At 39.8% G+C, this 24,146-nt stretch overlaps 1 protein-coding gene across 5 annotated transcripts in view; it reads left to right on the top strand.

Annotated features, from left to right (window-relative positions):
• The window catches only part of dhrs7b (dehydrogenase/reductase (SDR family) member 7B), a 69,780-nt gene that overhangs the window by 7,488 nt on the left and 38,146 nt on the right, over window positions 1-24,146 (top strand). For 2 of the 5 annotated variants that reach the window (XM_069906014.1, XM_069906011.1), the window contains exon 1: window positions 16,034-16,170. Coding sequence is in view for 1 of the 5 variants with exons in the window: in XM_069906010.1 (XP_069762111.1) it covers window positions 5,580-5,635 (56 nt within the window). In the remaining 4 variants the exon portion in view is untranslated. Of the gene's footprint in view, window positions 1-5,486; window positions 5,636-16,033; window positions 16,181-24,146 lie in introns of those variants that run through there. The other 3 variants (XM_069906015.1, XM_069906012.1, XM_069906010.1) reach the window with 2 other exon arrangements.

Below are 24,146 nucleotides of genomic sequence, written 5' to 3'. Positions count from 1 at the left end.
AGCATGGTAAACAAGCCAAATATTTTCAACACAACTTTTACTGTATATAGCAATGTTTTGTGCTTCCAGAGAAAGCTGCTATGGAAAGATGCTGAGTGTTTGTTGGATAGGGAATGGGCACTTATTAACTGATCAGTCAGATCACTGAAAAACCACAGCTTGCATCCATAATACGTTTTAAGGAGAAGGAAACTATAAAACAAAGTGTGTGATTGAATTGGGGATGTCAAAGTTGAAGAAAATAACAATATTTAAAACATAAATTTCATTCCACTTCAAAGAAACTCAAATGAAAATTGATTAAACTCTGTAAAAGCATCAAGGCCAATAATAGAATGTTTTTTTTCCTCCCATCATCCTCCTGCCAAAGAATAGCATTAGGTCATGAAGTTGTTTGTTTTGAAAAGTCTCATCCGTTTAGTGTGAAGAAGGATATGGTAGTGACTGAGTTCTAAGAATGGAACCGTGAAATGCCAGACGTATCAGGCTTTCGAACAAGGAGGTCTTGAAATGAATTAAGATAGGTAAATCTCTGTGGCCTGACAAGGTATATCTATGAATATTCTGGGAACCATGGAAGATGATTGGGCCCTGGCAGAGATCTCTTTCTTTTGTTAACCATCGGTTAGGCACCAGATGATGGAAGGATAGTTAATTTTGTGCCTCTGTTTAAGAAGGGCAGGAGAGATAAACCAGGAAATTATGGGCTGGTGAACTTTGAATAACCGGTGGGAAAGTTATAGCAAAGGGTTCTGTGTGACGGAATTTCTTTGCCTTTAGAAAGGCAAAGACGGATTTGGGATAGTGAGCATGGCATTGTGAGTGAGAAATAGAATCTCAAATTTGATTATCTTTTGAAAAGATTGCCAAGATTGGCTGAAGGTGTCCACAAGACCAGACATGTTGGTGTCATCTGCATGCTAATCTAGTTATCTATGTTCTCATCCAAATCATTAATATACTGTAAATGACAAACAGCAAAGGACTCCCCACCAACCATGCAGCACATCACTAGTCACAGGCCTCAATTGCCACCTACCACCATGCCAATTTTGTATCCAATTGGCTAGCGCAAGGCCCTGCATGGCAAGCTGGTCTGGACGATAAGAACACATGCGAATCACTGTGCATGCCAATTCTCCTCCATTGGAACCATACTTTCTCCATTTGTTTCTTTGTTCTGTAATTCATTTTGTCATTTTATTTCCCCTTGACCCTATCAATAATTTTCCCATTTATTCTCTTCCTTTCAGCGCATTTATACCTAAATACAAAACTATAATTCTTGTGGATGTGACATAGTATGGTGAATTTGAGTATTCCTTATAAAATGTCTCAGAGTGAGATTTGCTTACCCACCCCCCCCCCCCCCCCCCATCATGGATTGCTATGATTGGAAAAAATAATGTTGAAATGGTAATGACTTTGGTGACCTGAATTTCTGGTATATTATTTGGGCTTTTTCTTAGTTGTTCTCTGTCATTTCCTCACTTTATTATGTCCAAAGGTAACATAAATACTGAGTAATTTAATAAGGAAGAAAGACATTGTCATCCTATTAGTAGATGCACTTAGTTGCCCATGATAAAATTATCACCTGAGACCTCTTGTAGATGTGCTTTGCCCAAGTATCTCTGATGGAGACTGTATCCATGGGAACATTGAGGGACTTGGTACAATCGTAATAATGCACGACTTGATGTCTGCCGCCATCTTGCCAATGTAGATCATTTGGCAGAGGTCAGCAAATAGCCGACTTGAGTTCACGGAATTGAATGCAAGCTTCTAACAGGAGGTTCATGAGCAGAGCAAGTGAAATTGTAGGGTTTCATTGAATTATAGGGAAAGTTAACAATGTTTCTTTGTGGTCAAGTTACATAGCTGAAAACAGAGACTCCTTTGTGTTCAACGAATGATAAATGTCTTGTTTGAAATCGTGTAAACTGAGGTTTCATAGTATTGCGTGACAAATCTGCAATTTATGTCCTTTGCATTCAGGGACCAATGCACAAAAATTACCGTTGGATGTCGATTTTAATCAGAAATAAACATAATGCATTGACTTTGTACATGTGCCTGATCAAATCCAAAATCTGACTCCAGCGTATAACCCTGGACAACAATTATTTTTTCCCCAAAAGGTTTGCTTCCTGGAAACCTTCAAACTGAACTCAAAGATAATTTCAGATTTGCTGTATTGTTCCATTCAATTCCGTGAACTCAAGTCGGCTATTTGCTGACCTCTGCCAAATGATCTACATTGGCAAGATGGCGGCAGACATCAAGTCATGCATTATTACGATTGTACCAAGTCCCTCAATGTTCCCATGGATACAGTCTCCATCAGAGATACTTGGGCAAAGCACATCTACAAGAGGTCTCAGGTGATAATTTTATCATGGGCAACTAAGAGCATCTACTAATAGGATGACAATGTCTTTCTTCCTTATTAAATTACTCAGTATTTATGTTACCTTTGGACATAATAAAATGAGGAAATGACAGAGAACAACTAAGAAAAAGCCCAAATAATATACCAGAAATTCAGGTCACCAAAGTCATTACCATTTCAACATTATTTTTTCCAATCATAGCAATCCATGATGGGGGGGGGGTGGGTGGCGGTAAGCAAATCTCACTCTGAGACATTTTATAAGGAATACTCAAATTCACCATTCTAGTACTATGTCACATCCACAAGAATTATAAGATGGAGGAACGTTAAATGAACTTTTATTGAATTTACCATGTTTTATTATAATGATGCTGACACATTGCTTTAGTTCAACTGACCTAAAAATGTTTTGCCACTGATTTTAATTTGTGCTCAGCATCTGATGCCTCTCATGTCAGTGTCCAACATTTTTAAAAAAAATTTTTATTTTTCACACCATAAACCACATTGACCGTGATACATACATTTTCCTTTTCAAATATATACAGTGTCATTTTCTTCCCCCCTCCCTCCTCCCATCCCACCCTCCCTACCTCTCCCCCCATCCATTTAAAGTACAAAATCTAAGATGCATTAAACCAGTCAAACAATGTTGTCATTCAATAAAAATAAACAAGAAATTCAACTGAGTCAATTCTTTTCATTTCCTTCTCCTTTCGTTAATTTAGGTAGTGAATGTCCCCGGTAGGTTTTCTCTATTGTGTTTCATATAAGGCTCCCATATTTGTTCAAATATTTCCATATTATTTCTTAAACTATATGTTATTTTTTCTAATGGAATACATTTATTCATTTCTATATACCATTGTTGTATTTTCAAATTATCTTCCAATTTCCAGGTTGACATAATACATTTTTTTGCTACGGCTAGAGCTATTTTAACAAATCTTTTTTGTGCACCATCCAAATCAATTCCAAATTCTTTGTTTTTTATGTTACTTAGGAGGAAGATCTCTGGATTTTTTGGTATATTGTTTTCTGTAATTTTATTTAATATTTGGTTTAGATCTTCCCAAAATTTTTCTACTTTCTCACATGTCCAGATTGCATGAATTGTTGTTCCCATTTCTTTTTTTACATCGAAAACATCTATCAGATACTGTTGGGTCCCATTTATTTAACTGTTGAGGTGTAATGTATAGTCTGTATATCCAGTTATATTGTATCATACGTAACCTCGTATTTATTGTATTTCTCATCGTTCCAGAACATAATTTCTCCCATGTTTCCTTTTTTATCTTTATATTTAAATCTTGTTCCCATTTTTGCTTAGTTTTACCATTTGTTTCCTCATTCTCCTTTTCTTGCAGTTTAATATACATATTTGTTATAAATCTTTTGATATCATTGTATCTGTAATCACATATTCAAAGTTACTTCCCTCTGGTAAACTCAGACTGCTTCCTAATTTGTCCTTCAAGTAGGATCTCAATTGGTAATATGCCAGCACTGTATCTTGAGTTATATTGTATTTATCTTTCATTTGTTCAAAGGATAATAATCTATTTCCTGTAAAACAATTTTCTATTCTTTTGATCCTTTTTTTCTCCCATTCTCTAAAGGAAAGGTTATCTATTGTAAAAGGGAGTAACTTATTTTGCATCAATATTAGTTTTGGTAATTGGTAATTTGTTTTATTCCTTTCTACATGAATCTTTTTCCAAATATTGAGTAGATGATGTAATACTGGAGAACTCCTATGTTGTACCAATTTTTCGTCCCATTTATATAATATGTGTTCAGGTATCTTTTCCCCTATTTTATCTAATTCTAATCTAGTCCAATCTGGCTTTTCTCTTGTTTGATTAAAAATCTGATAGGTATCTTAATTGTGTGGCTCTATAATAATTTTTAAAGTTTGGCAGTTGTAAGCCTCCTTGTTTATACCATTCTGTTAATTTATCTAGTGCTATCCTTGGTTTCCCCCCTTTCCATAAAAATTTCCTTATTATTTTCTTTAACTCCTTGAAGAATTTCTCTGTCAAGTGTATTGGCAATGCCTGAAATAGGTATAATATCCTTGGGAAAATGTTCATTTTAATACAGTTTATCCTTCCTATTAGTGTTAATGGTAAATCTTTCCAATGCTCTAAATCGTCCTGTAATTTTTTCATTAGTGGATAATAATTGAGTTTATATAGATGGCCGAGATTTTTATTTATTTGTATACCTAGGTATCTTATTGCTTGCATTTGCCATCTGAATGGTGATTCCTTCTTAAATTTTGAGAAATCCGCATTATTCATTGGCATTGCTTCACTTTTATTTACGTTAATCTTGTAACCTGACGTCAGTGTCCAACATTGATGGATTCTAGTCAGTGTCGACACTAGCGTTGGTGTCACCTCTTCCCGTACTAGACCATACAGAATCCTTAGTAATGTTTTTTGGTCCTGATGTTACTCTTAAATCATAATTCCTGTACATCACTGAATATATAATATTTGGAAAAAAATAGTTGTAAAAATATAGAATAATGTGATAAATATAGTTGTAAATTGCTTCGATGTTGTATTTCTTAGATTATATGAATGTGAACAACAAAATTGTTTGTAAAATCTTTCTACGTTGAATTACATTATTAGTAACTGAGTGGATGCCTTTTTTATTTTTTTCTGCAACTTTTCCTTTATTACTTTATTCTCAAAAATGTTATTGATAGACGTGGTGCACGGTGAAATGTTAAATTAAAATATTATTTAAAAAAGTTATTGATATAGGTTCACAAATACTAATTACCCAGAAAATTTGACAAAATTAACAATTATTTAAAAACACCAGCAGCAACAAAAACAACACCGCATGCTTGTCGCATCTGCAGACGAAACCACATGATGCATGGGTAATAATGATGGCTCTTAATGGGAGTGCATTAGAAAGTTCAAAAAGTAAATTAGCACAAGGTTTCGCCTTGCAGGCATATTGATGCATGTAAATTGGGCTTGTGAAACATGTTTGTTAAAACTAACTACAGGGATATTTTTATTAAAATAATTAATTTCTGCTGAAACACTGTACAAAAATTTTATAGACAGTCACCTGGTGCGGTCCGCACCCCCTAGAGACGCCAGTGATTCCAGTTGACCTTTTCCATGGTCTCAATGTCCTGGTGCAACCTTTCACTATGTTCAACATTGACTCCACCAAGATCAGCAGGGAAGAAGTCCAGCGCGAATGCAGGTAATGAATTTTCAATGACATATTGCACTTAATGGTTTTGTATGCTTGAAGTAGACTTTTTTTTTAAAAAGTGACAGGAAATCAGAAAATTCAGCTATATTGAGAAAAAAAGTATGTGATAGAAAAAGTTTAAAGTGATTTTCATGATCAGCAGCCCAAAATCAATAAAATACTCCCAAAAGTGGTCAGGAAGCAAAATCGTTGTTGAGTGATACCATTTGGTCAACACTATTGCAAGACTACCTAAAAGGGATGAGGGGGGGGGGGGGTGGGGGGGTGGTTTGGGAGGAAAGGGGTGGGGGGGGAGAAAAAGTCACTGTATATGTGTGAAAAAGAAATAGTGTATATCATGGCTAATGTGATTTATGGTGTGGGAAAAAAAAACACTATTGCAAGACCACAAAACTCAGATTAATGAAACTGGCCTTTGAATGGCTCATCTTTTAGGCTGACATTTTAGCCAGTTTGTATTGTCATTAATAGATTGTGGGGTGTTTACACCTGGAATATTACCCAATTGAGCATTACTTAGATGCTGGTCTTCACACAGCAAAATACTGTGTTAGTAACTGCTCAATGGGGAGCACTCTTAGATTCTGAGTCAGTAGGTCATTGCTTTGAATGACTTGAACAGTTAATTTAAGACACTATTGTTCAAGGTGACATCCTTTAGAAGTTGTATTTAAACCTAGTCATTGTCTCCCCTCATGACTGAATGTTTGCAATCTCATGATCCTACTCTCAAGTGTAGCAGGGAACTTGTGATCAGGAATATTAATAATGACCATGAGGTAATGATAATGAGTTTATTGTCAACATATTGTACATGTTCACCAAAAGTCTTACTAAATGCAGTGGAACAGGAACTTTGTATAAAAAAAACTTCTTTAAAAAAAAAACAGCTAAAAATCAACTACCATAGTTTATCCAATTGAATTAAAGATAATAAATAAATAAATAGAAAATAGACAATAAATCTTCACAGTTAATCCCAGTGCAAAAACAAAGTGACTTGGCAAGAGTGCATACAGTCCTTGTGTGGTGTCGGAGCAGTCCCTGATTAATGTAACAAGCGGAGACAAGAGCCTGATAGTTATCTGTCAACCAGCATCTCTTGGGAGAAAAATATCTAGATTTTACCATTGTTTTTTTACAGCTGTCTGTATGGTACAGATTGCTAATAAATTTCCTTTTAATATCAGTGACTACACTTGTTTTTAAAAAAAAGTATTTTGTTGGCCATAAAACACTTTGATATTTTGAGACTATGAAAGATCATAGTCCTTTCGTCTCCAAATGTAGGGAAGAGAATAAGGTTAAAACCAACCCCACTCTGAGTTGATGAATATCAAATGCTATTTGGAGGTGTGAATACATTTTCGAGGAAAACTAGGAAGTGGAGCAGGAAAGTAAACTGATTTGTTAACAGGGGATTCCTGTTATATTCACTCCTGTTTCTTTCATATTCCTGCTCTTTCCCCCCCCCCCCCCCCCCACCACAGGATGATCACCTCTAAAAGTCCTTGAGAAGCAAGAGTGGAACTGTCATTTTGAACCATGATGGTCCATGTCCTAAAGACACTCCAGAGCATATGGCAATTTGATAACAGTTTCACTAGACCAGGGATGGCCAAACGCCAGCTTGTGACTCGCATCTTATTTTTTGAATATTTGATTTTTGATTTTCATAGATGTACATAAATTCAAATGCAATACAATCTCTACCAACACCAGTATAACATATACAATCCATTTTTATCTCTCACCCCCCCCACCCCCTCCTTGCCTTGATATAACTGAGAATTTTTTTTTCTTTGGCTTGGCTTCGCGGACGAAGATTTATGGTGGGGGTAAAAGTCCACGTCAGCTGCAGGCTCGTTTGTGGCTGACAAGTCCGATGCGGGACAGGCAGACACGGTTGCAGCGGCTGCAGGGGGAAAATGGTTGGTTGGGTGTTGGGTTTTTCCTCCTTTGCCTTTTGTCAGTGAGGTGGGCTCTGCGGTCTTCTTCAAAGGAGGTTGCTGCCCGCCAAACTGTGAGGCGCCAAGATGCACGGTTTGAGGCGAGATCAGCCCACTGGCGGTGGTCAATGGGGCAGGCACCAAGAGATTTCTTTAGGCAGTCCTTGTACCTTTTCTTTGGTGCACTTCTGTCACGGTGGCCAGTGGAGAGCTCGTCATATAACACGATCTTGGGAAGGCGATGGTCCTCCATTCTGGAGACTTGACCCATCCAGCGCAGCTGGATCTTCAGCAGCGTGGACTCGATGCTGTCGACCTCTGCCATCTCGAGTACTTCGACGTTAGGGATGAAAGCGCTCCAATGGATGTTGAGGATGGAGCGGAGACAACGCTGGTGGAAGCGTTCTAGGAGCCGTAGGTGGTGCCGGTAGAGGACCCATGATTCGGAGCCGAACAGGAGTGTGGGTATGACAACTGAGAATAAAGTTATATAAATTATACAGATACGAAAAACAAAAATACTGGTGATCTCTAAAAATCACCTTAAAAGATTTCCTATCATGTACTGCTTTTTTAGATATAATCTATTATATAACCTTTAGATATAACTACATCCAGCTGATTAACAACCTGCCTCAGGGATACAGAACCACAAAGCGCAACGTGCCATTGCAAATTAATTTTCTGCATTCTCACTTGGACGTCTTCGCTGCTGATCGTGGTGCCGTCAGTGATGAGCATGGTGAAAAGTTTCACCAGGACGTTGCGACTGTGGAAAAACTGTATCAAGGCCACTGGAATCCATCGATGGCGGCTGACTCTATTGCTCATTGACACGAGAGACATCACGCTGAATGCAATCGAAATTCAGTGGCAAAACATTTTTGGGTCAGTTGAGCAAACGCACCTCAGGTCTGTGTACTCAGCCCACTCTGCTCACGGTACTGATCCATGACGGCCTCGCCATATCCAGCTCCAACCGTGTCATCACATTTGCAGATGACACAACAGTAGTTGACCTTATCAGCAACAACAACTGAGTTGCATTACATCAGCAATGTGTAAAACCTTGTGAAATGGTGTGAGTAACCACTTGAGTCTCAACGTGGACAAGAAGGAGATGGTCCTGGATTTCAGGAGGACCAGGAACAACCACCCTCCACTGCACATCAGCGACTCTGTAGTTGAGAGAGTGGAGAGCATAAAGTTCCTTGGAGTTCACTTAACTAGTGACCTATCATGGACACTCAACATCTCACTTGTCAGGAAGGCACAAGTGACTGCACTTCCTAAGAAGACTGAAGAAGGCAAGGCTACAGGCCACCATTATGTCAACCTTCTACAGGAGCTCTCTCAAGAACATCCTGGCCAGTTCCACCACAGTGTGGTATGGTTTCTGCAGAGAAATGGATCAGAGGTCAATGCACATGACCATAAGAGTAGCAGAGAACTAGAAAGAGTTCAGAGAATATTTACTAGGATGTTGCCTGGACTTCAGGAACTGAGTTTCAGGGACAGGTTAAACAGGTTAGGACTTTATTCCTTGGAGTGTAGAAAAATGAAGGGAGATTAGATAGAGATATTTAAAATTATGAGGGGGATAGATAGAATAAATGTAGATATGCTTTTTCCACTGAGGCTAAGTGAAATACAAACCAGAGGACATGGGTTAGGGGTGAAAGGGGAAAAGTTTAGGTGAAACTTCTTCACACAGAGAGTGGTGGGAGTGTGGAATGAGCTGCCAGTTGAAGTGGTGAATGTGGACTCAATTTTAATATTCAAGGGGAATTTGGGCAAGAACATGGATGGGAGAGGTATGGAAGGCTATGGACTGGGTGCAGGTCAAGAGGTCAAGGCATAAAAATGGTTCAGCCCAGACTAGAAGGGCCAAAGGGGGTTGTTTCTGTGGTGCAATGTTTTATGGTTTTCATAGGAATGGATGAAGTTATCAATTTTCCTCTGAACACGGTTACATTGGAAAGCTATGTACAGAGATGGTGGACGTTACTAGCAAGTAGGTGCAGCATTAATTAAAGAGGCAAATTTCACATGGGCTTTCATATGAAGTGGATTTGAGTACAACTGTAAAGATGTTTGCTACAATTATACAAAAGCCGTGTGACCATACTTGGTGTATGTATACGTTTGATCTCCTTATTCAAGAAAATATGCACTTTCTAGAGACTGGGTGCAATGGAGTTCACTGGACTGATTCTTGTGATCATGGGATTGCTGCAAGAGAGGATTTTGTAGATTCAAGAGTTTAGAAGGATGAGGGGGTGGCAGTGGAATCCAATTGAAGCTTAAATCTGACAAGACTGGATGTGGGAAGGGTGTTTCCCTTGGTTGGGTTGCACAGAAGGAGGAAAGGGGGTCAAAATTACAAGGGGGTCTGGAGTTACAAAGCAATAGATTTAGAAATGAGATAAGGTGAAAATTCATTTTGGTGGTGTATGTGTGGAATTTCTTGCTATGGAGGCCAATTTACTAAACATTTTAATTGGAGCAATAGATAAATTTCTTGATGATTAAAGGAATATAATAAATGATCAGCCTTTATTTTAAATTTGTCTCCAGATCATTAATTGAGGTCTAGATTTCTAATCCAATAAGCACCACCCCCACATTTCTGCAGTATTTTCTTTGAATCCTTGTGGACAGGCTCTGAGTATAAATCCAACGTAGTGACCTGTACACCACATATTACGGGAGTGAGGAGATGATGCTTTTCACATTGGCTTCAGTGATCAATGGCCTGAATTGCTGACAGCTCTTTCTCTCGTCACCCCAGGAAGTTGGATGTCTTTTTTTTTTTTTTGCAATTTTTCCAGAAGGATTCCAAAGCATTTCTAAATTTGAATTCTGTGTGGGTTTCAGTTGGCAAGCAGGAGTCTGACCTGGCCTGAATACAAATGCTGAAAACTGGTAGCTTTTCTGGAATATTCAGAAACACCAAAAACAAACTTGTACTCTGTTCCAAGAACAACAATTCCTAGCAAAACCTACTTGTTCGGTTCCAACTGAGCTTGGGAACTATTAAACTTGCCCCAGACTCTCACAGAAATAAACTAAATGGCATAGTCCTCCCTAATGACAGACATGTCAGCTTCTGCTTTGTGTCAGCCCTTGTATAAGGCCAAATATAAATTGTTTTAATTCACTGGCTGATTGCTACTCAGTCATCTTCCCCTGAGAAAGAGTGTTTGAATTGTGGTCATTTATTTACATGGTGAAAGAAAGCCAATCTCAACTTGGTTTAATTGCTCTGGAAGTAAGCATGTTCTTAGCATTCAAGAATCTTCTTCAGGCAGCAAGGTTGTTTGCACAATGCTGTTAAAGTGCCAGTGACCGGGGTTGGAATCTGGTGCTGTCTGTAAGGAGTTGTTCGTTCATTCTCTCCGTGTCTGCATGGTTTTCCTCTCGGTGCTCCAGTACTGGGTCAATTTGGTGTGATTGGATGGCTTGGGCTGGAAGGCTGAAAGGGCCTTTTTTAAAAACTCTGCTGTCAGTCTAAAGTCAATATTTAAAAAAAAAATTAAAATACAGACATATTCCAGCAGGGATGTTGCTTCCAGCTCTTAAGTGTCTGCCTTAAGTTTGAGTCAACTAAAAGTCTGTGTTGTTTCAAGTGAAGATAAAGTGGCTTTCTAACTTCAAAGCCAAATCAGTTTTCCTGGCAGTTAATGTCGTGAGACACTGATTTTAGCTCTGTATATTAATTCTGGAAACGTGAATTCCACAGCAGAGTGAGAATTCATCCACAATGGTAATGATGTAAATCTGTGACAGTTTGCTTCATATCCTTTGGGATATCCTTTTTATCCTGTCCTGGACAAGTGCTATCAACTTACAAATTCCCTTTTGAAGCGACCCATCAGTTCAACTATGACAAAGGTCATAAGAAATTACCCCACGAATAGCTGTAGTTCAACAGAAATTTTTCAGGGCAAAGGATGAGCTACAGTCACACCAATTTCCTGCAAATTAATAAAAGGAATATGTAACCAAAGCACAGAGCAGTGAATTTCCTGAGGTTCAAAGATGGATTTATATCAAACTAATTAGGACCTTTAGTTAATGTGGTGGTCATGGAAATAATACAGAAACAGACCCTTTAGCCTATGCCAACCATTTTTACACTGAGGTTTGAATTGGAGTTATTCAGGATTACATGCAGGAGCCTGCATTAAAATGAGATGTCTAAAGAGCCTAATGTTACTATCATTATAAACAGCTTGATGGAAAACTCAAAGCCAGTCAGAAACAACAACATATGGCATTGCTTGAAGGGACTTTTGAGGCTGCAGCTGACGCATTGGTTCAAAGCACACAATTAAAAAAAAAAATTATCTGTTAACAGCCTTTTCTTCTCAAAACATAGGCAAGATTCAGTGAACTGGTTCTTTATGGGTGTGAATCATTTAGTCAGGTGATGCGTGGAGAATCAGGGTGGAGTTGATAAGCGTGTGAGAGACTAGGATATGGAGAAATAAGTAGGAAAAAGAAATGCATGCTGGGAGAGTTGATGAGTTGATGAGATGATTACTGAGCGAGGGGCTCTCAGTAGCCGTAGGACCCACACTGGCTGCGGGCGGCTGGAGACCGACCGGCTCATGGGAACCAGGATTCAAGAAGTGCTCCCAAAGAGCCTCAGGTGCTGAAGGCTTCCTGATCATATCGGAAGTTTGGATCTGGAACTTGGGTTGCTCATGAATAGGAATCTGAGAGGCTCTGGAGGTGAATTCTCTGACACTCTGTCTGAAGGGAGTTTCTTTCTCTTCTCTTGTTGGGTACGCCGGGCAATGCTCATGGTGACTTTTTGTTTGCCTTGCAGCAAACAAATGTTGAAGAATATCATACAATAATACATAAAAATGTAATATACGTGACAATAAAAGGAACCTTAAACCTCTATCACTGTGGGAAATCTGAATATGCGAATGTAACATCGTATTCCTGACTGGTCCATGCACAACTTCAGAACTAAGAAAAAACGTGGATTATTAATGCACCTTTAATTACCAGCAATTCACACAAAAAAAGACCTTGGCAGAGTCCTCGGGTCATGATCCTGAGCTACAGAGAGGGCAGTCTCGTTAGGCATTATGATCCTGGTTACAAACCAGCCACCCTTTCTGGGAACACTGACCAAAAATGGGCACCATTTTTAAACTGAGTGGTTACTTATCCACTTGTTCAACAATGATATCAATTTTTGTGGCAAAGGACATGAACAATTATTCACATTTATTCTGCACCTGTTCACTTAGAAATATAATGTTTCAGAAGGTGACTGAAAATGTGATTCAAAAGAGACATTTAAAAGGGAGGAGAGGGTTAGAGAGTGTTTGGGAGGTGAATGCCAGAGATTCTCTTGTATTATGATGGAGATGTAGCCACCAATGTTTAGAATGGTTAGATATGGGAATAAATAGGGGTCCAGTATTGGAGGAATACAATGAACCTGTTAGGTTGTAGGACTGGAGGATATTGTTGAGATTGGGAAGAGTAAAGCCATGGAAAAGTTGGAAAATAGGAATGAAAATATTAAAAAGGGTGTTACTGAAGTAGGAGTTGATGTCTGTCAGATGACACTGGGAGATGGTTTCATGGTTTTGTGTATTGACTTTCTGGAAAGTTGATAAACACTGTGTACAACTTAAGTCATTGTTCTAATAAAATCATTAAAAAAAGAGACTTGGAAGTATTGGACCTTTAGATTTTTTGTCGGAGTACATACATGACATCACATACAACCCCGAGATTTCTTTATTTCCTGTGGGCGTGGCAGAATTACCATTAATCCGTAGTGCAAAAAATAAACTCTACACAGCATAAACATGTAAACAACTGTCTGTGCAATACAAAGAGAACACATCAATAAAATACACAAGTAAGAGCCCTTAAATGAGTCTCTGATTGAGTTTGTCATTAAGGAGTCTGATGGTGGAGGGGTGGCAGCTGTTTCTGAACCCGGTGGTGCAATTCTTGTGGCACCTATACCTCTTTCCTGATGGCACCAGCAAGAACTGAGGATGTGCTGGGTGGTGAGGGTCTTTGCTGCTGCTTGCTGACTGCAGCATTCCCTGTAGATGTGCTCATTAGTGGGGAGGGTTTTTCCTATGATGTCTGGACTGTCCACTACCTTTTGGAGGGCTTTATGCTCAAGGATATTGGTGTTTCCATACCAGACTGATGCAGCTGGTCAACACACATTCTACCATACCACTGTCGAAATTTGTCAGGGTTTCTGATGTCATACCCAACCTCCGCAAACTCCTGAGGAAGTAGAAGCGCAGATGTGCTTTCTTCACAATACCATTAGTGTATTGGGTCCAGTAAAGATCGTCTGAGATGATGACTCCCAAGAACTTAAATTTGCTCACCCTCTGCACCTCTGATTTTCTCTGGATTGTATACCTCTGGCTTTCCTGAAGTCAACAATCAGCTCCTTAGTTTTGGTGACATTGAGTGCAAGGTTGTTATTATTGCACCATTCAGCCAAGTTTTCAATCTCCATCTTGTATACTGACTTATCGCCTTCCCACTACTGTGATATTGTTGGCAATTCTTTTGTATTATTTTACTCCATAATGCCAAGTGTTGGACCTGCCAATTTCAACTGTGCTTTAAGCTCATCTATATTGTTTTATACACTTTGTATATGTAATTAAGTACAACACCGTCACCAACCTTTTACTCATTTCTTTTTCTGTTTTGCCTGAGGTTAAATTCTTATCCCTTTCTAAACTTTGTCTTAATTTTTAATTTGGTACCTTCTTCCTGCATGTGGTGAGACTTTTGAACAACCCTAGAAACTCATAAATAATTTTATATATGTCTATTTTGGATTCCTATGTTCGTGTGCGTGAGTGTGTGTGTGTGTGTATATATATATACTACACTGGTCCAGAAATACACTGTTTCATTGGGTTGTGTATGTACAATCAGATGACAATAGACATGAACTTATTCTGGAGACTTCAATAACCTCTCTTGCACTCTCCAGCTTTACCCATATTTTCCAATGTGTTGAACCCACTGCCTGACAATGTAGCTTATCAACAGCCCAAGTTATGCTCTTCACCAGGACCCTGGTCCCAGCATGGTTCAGATAGAATTAATGTCGGAACACTCCCTTTGTCAATGTCTCCCGAATTCTGCACCAACTGAGGATGGCATGATTAGCAGAGCAATTAATGCAACACTACAGCTCCAGTTACCTGGATTTGAATCTGGCTCTGCCTGTCAGGAGTTTGTACATTCTTCCCGTTTCTGCATGGGTTTCCTCCAGGTGCTCCTGTTACCTCCCACATTTAAAAAATGTATGGGATTGGAATGTGAATTGGTGCATGGATTCATGGTCCAGAGGGTACTGTTTTTTTTTGAGCCATACATTTAATTCTAATGTTATTGGCCCTATGCCAATTTGTATGTGGCTCAAGTAGCAATCCAGAGACTTTTACCTCATTGATTTTACTTTTTTAATTTGTCCCCTTGCTGTTCAAATTTGCTCAGTAGAACCTTGATATCATTGGTCCTCACATGGATCTTTCCCCTCCCTCTCTAAATTCCTCTTCGCTTCAAATGAAATCATCTGGCAGGCAATTCATAAAACTCTGCTGTGGAATATTTCTGAGCTACTCACAGACCTGCAATGTAGTTGTTCCCCATCTTTGTCATCTCTTATAGCACACATTGTGACGTCCCTTGCATTATAATGCTCTTTCAGAGTGCCTACTTCTGATTTTGGCTTCATTGTTTTTCCAATACAAAATCACATGCCTTCTCAAATCCCAGAAGCTCCACCTTGGGCAATCTACATCCCTGTACTTATATTGCAGCAGTAAATATATTTTGATCTCCTCAGCTCATCAGAGGAAAACTAAAAATACAAATACGTTTATCTACTAATTAAATATGAGGTGCAGAGATATGTTCAAGAGAGCTTGTGCTGGGCATAAGATATCTTATTTCCTACTCTAGTTTTTAAATATATTTAAATCAACTGATCCCTTTGCAATAACCTGAGCTTGGGAGCTGCATCTTTCACTTTAAATGCTAATTCTATATGTTTTTATAATCAGAATTTTATAATGTGATTTACTGTTACAGCAGGAAATTGTCTGGAATTACAACCACAAATTCAAGAATTTCAAAAAGCAGCACACTATAATTATTTTCCTTTACTATTGGCAAAGGCACAATGGTTGGTGTCTATTTCTGTCCAATATTTTAAATTAAAACATCCTTCCTAAATATCACAAGTGCGGAACCAATGGTGGACGGTTTGTAGCAGGCCGGAATACCCATGTGCCCTGGTCCGTGGATGATTCAGGTCCGCGAGGGAAATCTTGCCGACCTGGTCACTGATTGGCGCTGACGGTGATTGGCCAGAAGGCGTCGGGGCCTCCGGTTTGCTGACGGTGATTGGCCAGAAGGCGTCGGGGCCTCCGGTTTGCTGACGGTGATTGGCCAGAAGGCGTCGGGGCCTCCGGTTTACTGACGGTGATTGGCCGAGCGGGCCGTCGATTGCTCCGATCGGAGGAACGGGTGTTATCCCGAGGGGAGCTGGTGAGTAAAGGTCTGTGGCTGTTTGCGGCTGGTCCCGGGAAAGAGGGTATCAGTATTGGCGGCATTCGGGGTCCCGGCACAGGGCACCTTGGCGGGGTGGGAGTGTCCATGGGAAACGGACTGGGCAAATTCAATCGTATCGAAGTCTGCAGCACAGAAAACAGACCATTCGGCCCTTCTAGTCTGTGCTGAAAACATCATTACGCTAGTCCCACTGATCTGCGCCCATGCCATAACCCTCCAGTCCTCTTCTATCCAAATAGTTTATTTAAAAAAAATTAAGAGTTACCAAGTTCGATGTCAACTCGTTCCACACTTCTACCACTCTGAACCTTTCCTTTTTCACCCTAAGGTCGTGTCCTCTTGTAATTATCTCTCCTAATCTAAGTGGAAAGAGCGTACTTGCATTTACTCTAGATATACCTTCATAATCTTGTAAACCTCTATCCAATCTTCCCTCATTCTTCTACCCTCCGAAGATTAACCTGTTCAACCTTTCCCTTTAACTCAATTCCTGAAGACCTGGCAACATCCTAGTAAATCTTCTCTGCCCTCTCTCAATTTTACTGAGATCCTTCCTGTAGTTTGGCAACCAGAACTCCAAATTTGACCTCACTAATGGCTTCACCAAATGTCTTGTACAACCTCACCATAGCATCTCAACTCCTGTACTCACTGCTTTGATTTATGAAGGCCAAGATGCCTAAAGCTTTCTTCACAACCTGTGAGACCGCTTTCAGGAAATTATGTACCTGTATTCCCAGATCCTTTTGTTCCTCTGCACTCCTCAGTGCCCTACCATTTACTGTGTATGTCCTACCTTGGTTTGTCCTTCCAAAATGCAACATCTCACACTTCTCTGTTTATTCCCACTTCCTTAAATCAAGTTCCTTCCTGTCACATGTACCAAGATGTAATGAAAAAGTTTGTTTTGAGTGCAGTCCAGTTAGATGACACATACATAGTGCAGCTAACAGAGAAGCACAGAGCTATAGAGATCAGATGATACAGAGCAAGGAAACGTAATTTTATTGGTATGAATTTCATCTAGAAGTATGATAATAGCTGGAAATAACCTATCCTTTAATCTAATGATGCACAATCTCATACTCTAAATATTCTATCCGATGGGATTCAAGATTCCTTTATTGTCATGTAATAAAGATAGTTCAATATTACATGGATTTGCTTTCGTCTGCCATAAGGCAGACAGATTCACTATTGGCAGAAATTTCCTGAAGGGCCTCTTACAGTCAGAGAAAGAGAAGCAAAAGGGATTTCCCTCAGAGTAACTGAGCATCCGTAGATTTGCCTCCAGTGCTGCCGCAGCCCTGCAGTAATAGAGAGTCCAGTCCAAACCATCAGCAGCCACCGACATGATCAGGAAATCTTCAGCATCCTCAACACCCTCTTGCATCTGGGTTCCGATACCTGGTACCTATTCAGCCGGTCTCCAGCTGTCCGCTGCCTAGTGTGATTCCAGCAGCCACAGCCTGCATGGGTTCCTTGGCTCGAGTCGCCTGCAGCCCACTGCCTGCGTTTTCTTCAGCCTCAAAGCCCTCACTGGTCCACCACCATGGTCTCCTCTGCTTCTCCTCAAACAGGATGTTCTCCCTGTTTTCAGGTGCCCTGCTCCAGTCCCATGTTTCCCTGGAGTATGTAACTTCTAGTGGCTGCTGCTGAACTTAGGTGCTGCCATCTTTGGTGCAGACATCGTGGTTGCAGATATTTTAAAATAAAACCACCGTCAGCTCCCATAACAGGCTGTTTAAAGCCTGTGCAGAGCTGACAGCAGTCAGACTGGGCAGCTGGACCCTGTGGAGTGCTATGTCTCAGCACCCTGCTCTCCACAAGTCCATACCAGCACCATTATGGCTGTTCCAGTCGTGCCACCATCTTCATGGGAGGAGGGTGAAGAAAGAGGCCAGGGTGGGATGACTAAAATGTTGGTTCCTGATTGGATTTTTCAGAAGATTACCCTCTCAGGCTCGCGGTTTGCTTAGCTAGTTCTACCCATGCTTATAGCCGCCTTATTACCATGACCAACAGAAGGTAACTTTTTTTGCAGCTGTATTTGTCTCGTCTGCAACTTAGCTCCATTTCTTTTTGTTTAAGCAGTATTATTATGGCTAATAAAACAGTGGTGAAAATCCTCAGTCGATCAGGTGGCATCAGTGGGGAGAGAAATTCAAGTTAACATTTCACGTCAGTAGCTCTACAACAGAATGGGTTTTCATGTTACCTTTGTTCCTTGCTAATACAAATTCCTATTCTTCTGTATTCATGGGAAATTAGGGGATGATATTAGATATAAAGCTACAGCTAAACACTCTGGGAAAAGCAGCTCTTCCTTGTCTCTGTCCTAAATCTACTTCCCTAAATCTTGAGACTGTCCCTGAGTTCCAGTAAGTTGAGATGAGGAGTGAATGGCTCTTGAATCAGAAATTCCTTGGACACAATAAACTTTGCAATTTTAGTCCCGAGATTTCCCACTCACACATAGCTTGAACATATTACTCTATGAGTGATGAGACCTGATGCGGAATGTTTTTTTTTAATATCTTATTTTGATTTTCCAAAGACTCATGCAAATCTAATAAATAAAATATTACATTCTCTTTCCAAGCAATATGATTTACAGAGACCTTATTTTTTCCTCCCTACCCCTTAAATTATGCAAATACCAAAATGTAAAAATCCAAAAATGCAAAAATCACCTAAATACCAAAAAAGACAATGATCCTCCTCAAAGGTAGAGGATCCTGAATGTTAAATAAAAACAGGTAGGGGCAAAAACACACATCATCTGTTCCACATTCCTTATTTCATACTCTTAATCCTTTACGTGCTGGGAAGAATTGTTTCTTTTCTCTTATTCGATAGGGTCTATAATCTCCTTTCGATAAAGACATGATTTGCTTTTGTCCAGATAAACCTTATACCCGAAGGCCTTCCCATAATCCTCCAGTGTGCCCAACAATCTCCTAGGTTCCATCAAATACACTAACACGTCGTCAGCAAATAGATTGATTTTGTGTTCCACCTGGCCCAGCTTGAACCCCGTTATGTCTGGATCCCGCTGAATAGTTTCTGCCAACAACAGCCAGTATGAATAGAGCTGGGGACTGTGGGTAACCCTGCCTACTAGATCTACTCAATGGGAGCATTGGAGACATCTGCCCTTTTGTAATGATTTCAGCCTGGGGTTTATAATACAATGTCCTTATCCAATTGATAAATATTTGCCTCAGTCCAAATTTCTCCAGTGTCTTAAACAGAAAATCCCACTCCAATCTATCAAAGACCTTCTCCGCATCCAAGATTCTGATGCAGAATCTTGACTGAGAACATCTCTTTGCCTTCATTTGTTGCCTGACCTGCTGAGTTTTTCCAGTAATTTTTGGTATTGCTATTCCTTGATTTACAAAAGCAGTGTGTTCTGGAAAGCAAATAGTTAAGTGACATGTTAGGAATTGAATACTCAGTGACTCTGAAGGGACTCTCTTTTGCTTCTCTTTCTTGCTGTAAGGACTGCTGGGCGACACCAGAGGCAACTCTTTGTCTGCCTTCCAGCAGACAGAGGCAATTTCATGTAATATTACATGTTCTGTACTATTACATGACAGTAAAGGAATCTTGAACATAGGCTGTGTGTTATTTGAGATAGTGAAAAAATAATTTTATAAATAAAAGAGTTGGTGGCAGTGTAGTGAAAAGGAATTTCCAATGCTTTCCGGCAGCTTTGTTCAGTTGCATTTTTAAAGTCTCAAAGTCCAGATTTATTGTCAGACTACATCACATATAACCCCATTACTCCTTTTTCTTGCCGGCCAGGCAGAATTTCTAATTACCAGTAACTGTAATGTACTCAAATAAAGAAATGTAAACAAACTGTGCAAATAGAGTAAATAAATATTCAGTAAGAAATAATGAGCAAAGAGTCATTAAATGAGTCTCTGAATGAGTCTGATGGTTGGCGGGTTTCAATTATTGCTGAACCTTGAGATACGAGCTTTTTGGCACCTGTACCTCTTTCCTGATGGCAGCAGCGAGAGCAGAGCAGGTCCTGGATCCTTACGATTGCCCTCCTGCTGCTTTCCGATGACAGCGTCCTATATAGATTTTCTCGAAGGTGGAGAGAGTTTTGCCTGTCATGTACTGGGCAGTGCCCACTACTTTTTGCAGGGCTTTCCACTCAAAGGTATTGGTTCCCCCATGCCAAGCCATGATGCAGCACACTTACCACTACACATCCGTAGAAGTTTGCCAAGGTTTTCTATATCACACCAAACTTCCAAAAATTCCTGAAGAAGTAGAGGCGCTGACGTGCTTTCTTCACGATGCTATTTGTGGGCTGTGCCCAGGAAACGTCCTCTGAGATAGTGACACCCATGAATTTAGATTTGCTTATCCTCTCCACCTCTGATCTCACAATGAAATGACACCTGTTTCTCCCTTTCTAAAGTACACAATCAGCTTCTTGGTTTTGATGGCACGTTACATTACATTTAATGTAATACACCTAGCAAGGTGGTGGGTGGAGATAGTGGATTACGAACATTAAAATCAATCAGAAGTTGCCGATGCTGGATATCTGAAAGAAAAATAACAAAAGAAGTAAATGCTCAGCAGATCAAGCAGCATCTTTGAAAAGAGAGGCAGTTAACATTAATGGTTTTTCTTTCCACAAGTGCTTCCTAAGCGACTGAGTGTTTGCAATGTTTTCTGTTTTTATTAACGATTAATTATGAACCTGAATCTGGCTGTTTTATTTGCCCCATAAATTAAGGAATGCAAAAGACAGTTTTTCTGCTTAAATTTTCCAAATTCCTTGTCTTTCAAGTTTGCATTGTTTATTGTCATACTGTTTTGTATCTTTAAATGTTATATGTCTTAAGGAGGGCTATTGGGTTATTTACTTTCAAAGAAGCATAGAAATAATTTGGAAATTGAATTGCAGCTGTGATAACTGCCTGAAATTATGCATTTGTCTTGACCAGGTAGACATGAAGTTGGCATAACCAACAGACCACTTGGTACAGTAAAATCCCTGTTATCCCAGAATTCAAGCAACTGGCAGCCTCCAGATGTATTTAGATGATAGTATAAATTAATATCATACCAGTGTTGTGTTCATGTTCAGGACTTAGAAGGCTACTTACTTTCTGTTGCATTTAGCCAGTGGAAGTAATGCCATGAATGGTGATGTAAGGAACTTAAATTAGAATCATAATAGTACAGTTAATTCTAGTTTTATGACTGTGTCAGCTTAATTGCCAATAAAAAGTGGTGCACCCATTCTGGGAGCAGTGGAATAAAAACAGAAAATGCTCTAAACACGAAGTAGATAGGGCAACATGTGTGGAAAGAGTTAATATTTTTGTTACGTTTGAGGCCCCTGTTGTAAGTAGATGACACCCACATCAGTCAGACTAATTCAATGCTTTAATAATTGCATACTACAAGCATTACTACGAAGCGTTCAATATAAATCAGTTCCCCACGTCAGCACGTACACTTAATGGTGTCATATCCAACATTCTTCCCCCCTCCCCCCCACCCAGCATACATAGTCTTTGAAATGTTCAGGTGGGTATATGGTTCGTTTGGATCTACAGAGAAGGATGGTATCTGTCGAGGCATTTTCTTGTTGTAAAGAGGCTCTAGGCATGATCTGTTCCGGTTCATTGGTCAGGATATAACTGGGCGGTGGAGAAGATGATCTTGGCGGTATTTTCGGAGTTGGGGTGCTAAGTTCCAGCAGGCTGCTTGCCTGGTCTCTGGTTTCAGGTGCCCTTCTTGATGGTATCTCCTCGGTCGGTGGTCTCGGCCCTTTCCGTGCCTATCGATGTGTGGTGGAGACGCTCCTACTGGTAGCCAGGTCAGCCCCTCACTGAACATACCATTCTTTCTGGCTTCGGGTGTCATTGCATTGTCCACTGGTCTTAGTTGGTCAATGTGTCTTTTCCATATCATGTCCCCCACTAAGATGTGATATGAGTATGGGATGAGTTTTTTCAGGACTACTCCCCACACCCATGGAGCTTTGAGGACACGGTAGTCTTTAATCAACACTGGTTCTCCCACTTCAATCGGTCTCGTGACTCTCTTAGCGGAAGCTGTCTGTTGCATTCTGACGCTGATATTTGGACGTATTGCCGACAGTCTGGTCCTTAGATTTTTCCTGAACATCAGCTCTGCCGGTGTTCTTTTGGTGGTTGAGTGTGGTGTGTTTCGGTAACTCAGCAGGAAATCAGTGATTTTATGGGACAACGACGAGTCCGAATTTTGAATCACTTTCATGGCTTTCTTGAAAGTTTGCATGAAATGTTCTGCTTCTCTTTTTGTACTGGGATGGTATGGGGGTTAAAGTGCTGACCAATACCTTGACAGATTTCAGCATATGTTCTCATTGAAGGCGTGTGTGGGCTAGTTAGCGATCTTAAGAGCTCATAGGTGCCTCGTCTCATTATGGTTAGAAACAATGAATGTTTTTTAGTCATTGGAGGATTTTCAGTAATATCATGTACTATCAAAGACTATCAAAGAGTTCTACATATGCTTCCCAAGTGTCTTTGTCTTCATTGAATTTGTCGAAGTAAGCTGCAGAAACTACTGCTGCCATCTCTTGGGTTTCCCAGCTATTTGCTGTCTTCTGTAGTTAGAGTTGATAAATGTGTAATGGTTGAGTGAGTTCTTGAATCCTTGTCGCCACTTATGTTTGAGGCCCCCTGTTATAAATAAACGACAGCCACCACGTCAGTGCAGACTAACTCAGTGTTTTACTAATTACAATTTTATGGTCAATAGTCCTTGGTAAACCCTTTTTTCTCTTTATCTTATGTTGCGGCTTTCAATTTTTTAGGTTTTTTTATATTTCTGCATTCTAGCATCTTAAAGTGGCTGAAAAGCTACTTCCATTTGGAAGCATATTTTTAAGTATCATGTTGGTATGGCAACATTCCTACCTTAATTAATTACAGTAAAATCCCAGGTATCCGGTACCTATGGGGATTGGTAGATACCGGATAAGTAAAATTGCTGGTTGCTTGAGACTGTGTGTGGTATGATTGGTGAACTAATCACTGAGTGTGCCAATTTTAAACTTTCGTATTTTTTACCTATTTATGTTCTGCTTTTTTTTTACTGCTTGCTTGAATTCCCGATAATGGGGATTTTACTATGTAAAAATACAATGCTGGAGAAACTCAGCTGGTCAAATAGTGTACTTTAGGTAGCAAAGATAAAGATACAAAACCAACATTTCGGGCCTGAGCTCCTCATCAACATATGGACAAAATGTGGGCAGGTGCCCAAACACAATGGTGGTGGGGGGGGGGGGGGGGGCGAGAGTGGCAAGAGGAGGAGCATGGTCCCACAGGCAGGAAATAATAGATGGATAAGGGAGGGAAGGCACACCTGCAAGTGGGGAAGGGGATGATGGCTCTGTGAATGGAGAGGGAAGAGGGTGGAGAGATGGAGGAAAAGAAGAGAAAGGGAATGGGAAAGAGAACAGAGAGTAGGAGAATGGAAAGGATTTTATTATATTGGGATTTGAGTTTATTTCCAAGATTTGAATACATAAGCCAGGTGGACATTTCACTATGGAACTGAGTGAGCTCTACATTGCTGCCATCTTTTGGATAACATACTAATCAATTATTTTGCTTGGATAAACACAAAAGATCCCAATTTATTGGATTGGAGACATTTCTCGATTCTTCAATATTCTCCATTGATCAATATTACAAATAAAATGATGAGGTATTTGCTTTGCAGGCTGTAGGGCCCTATCTGTGAATTCAGAATCAGAATTTATTGTCATGAACATGTCACAAAATTCGTTGCTTTGTGGCAGCATCACAAGGTGCAAATATTGCTATAAATTACATTAAGAAAATAAATTAATGCAAAAAGAAGAGAAAATGAGGTTGTGTCTGTGGTTCATTGTCCATTCCAAAATCTGAAGGAAGAGG

This window comes from Narcine bancroftii, chromosome 12 (genome assembly GCF_036971445.1).
Source record: "Narcine bancroftii isolate sNarBan1 chromosome 12, sNarBan1.hap1, whole genome shotgun sequence".
NCBI classification, from domain to species: Eukaryota; Metazoa; Chordata; class Chondrichthyes; order Torpediniformes; family Narcinidae; genus Narcine; species Narcine bancroftii.
Note: the sequence above shows the minus strand (reverse complement) of the source record. Positions and strands in the feature narration are given on the sequence as shown.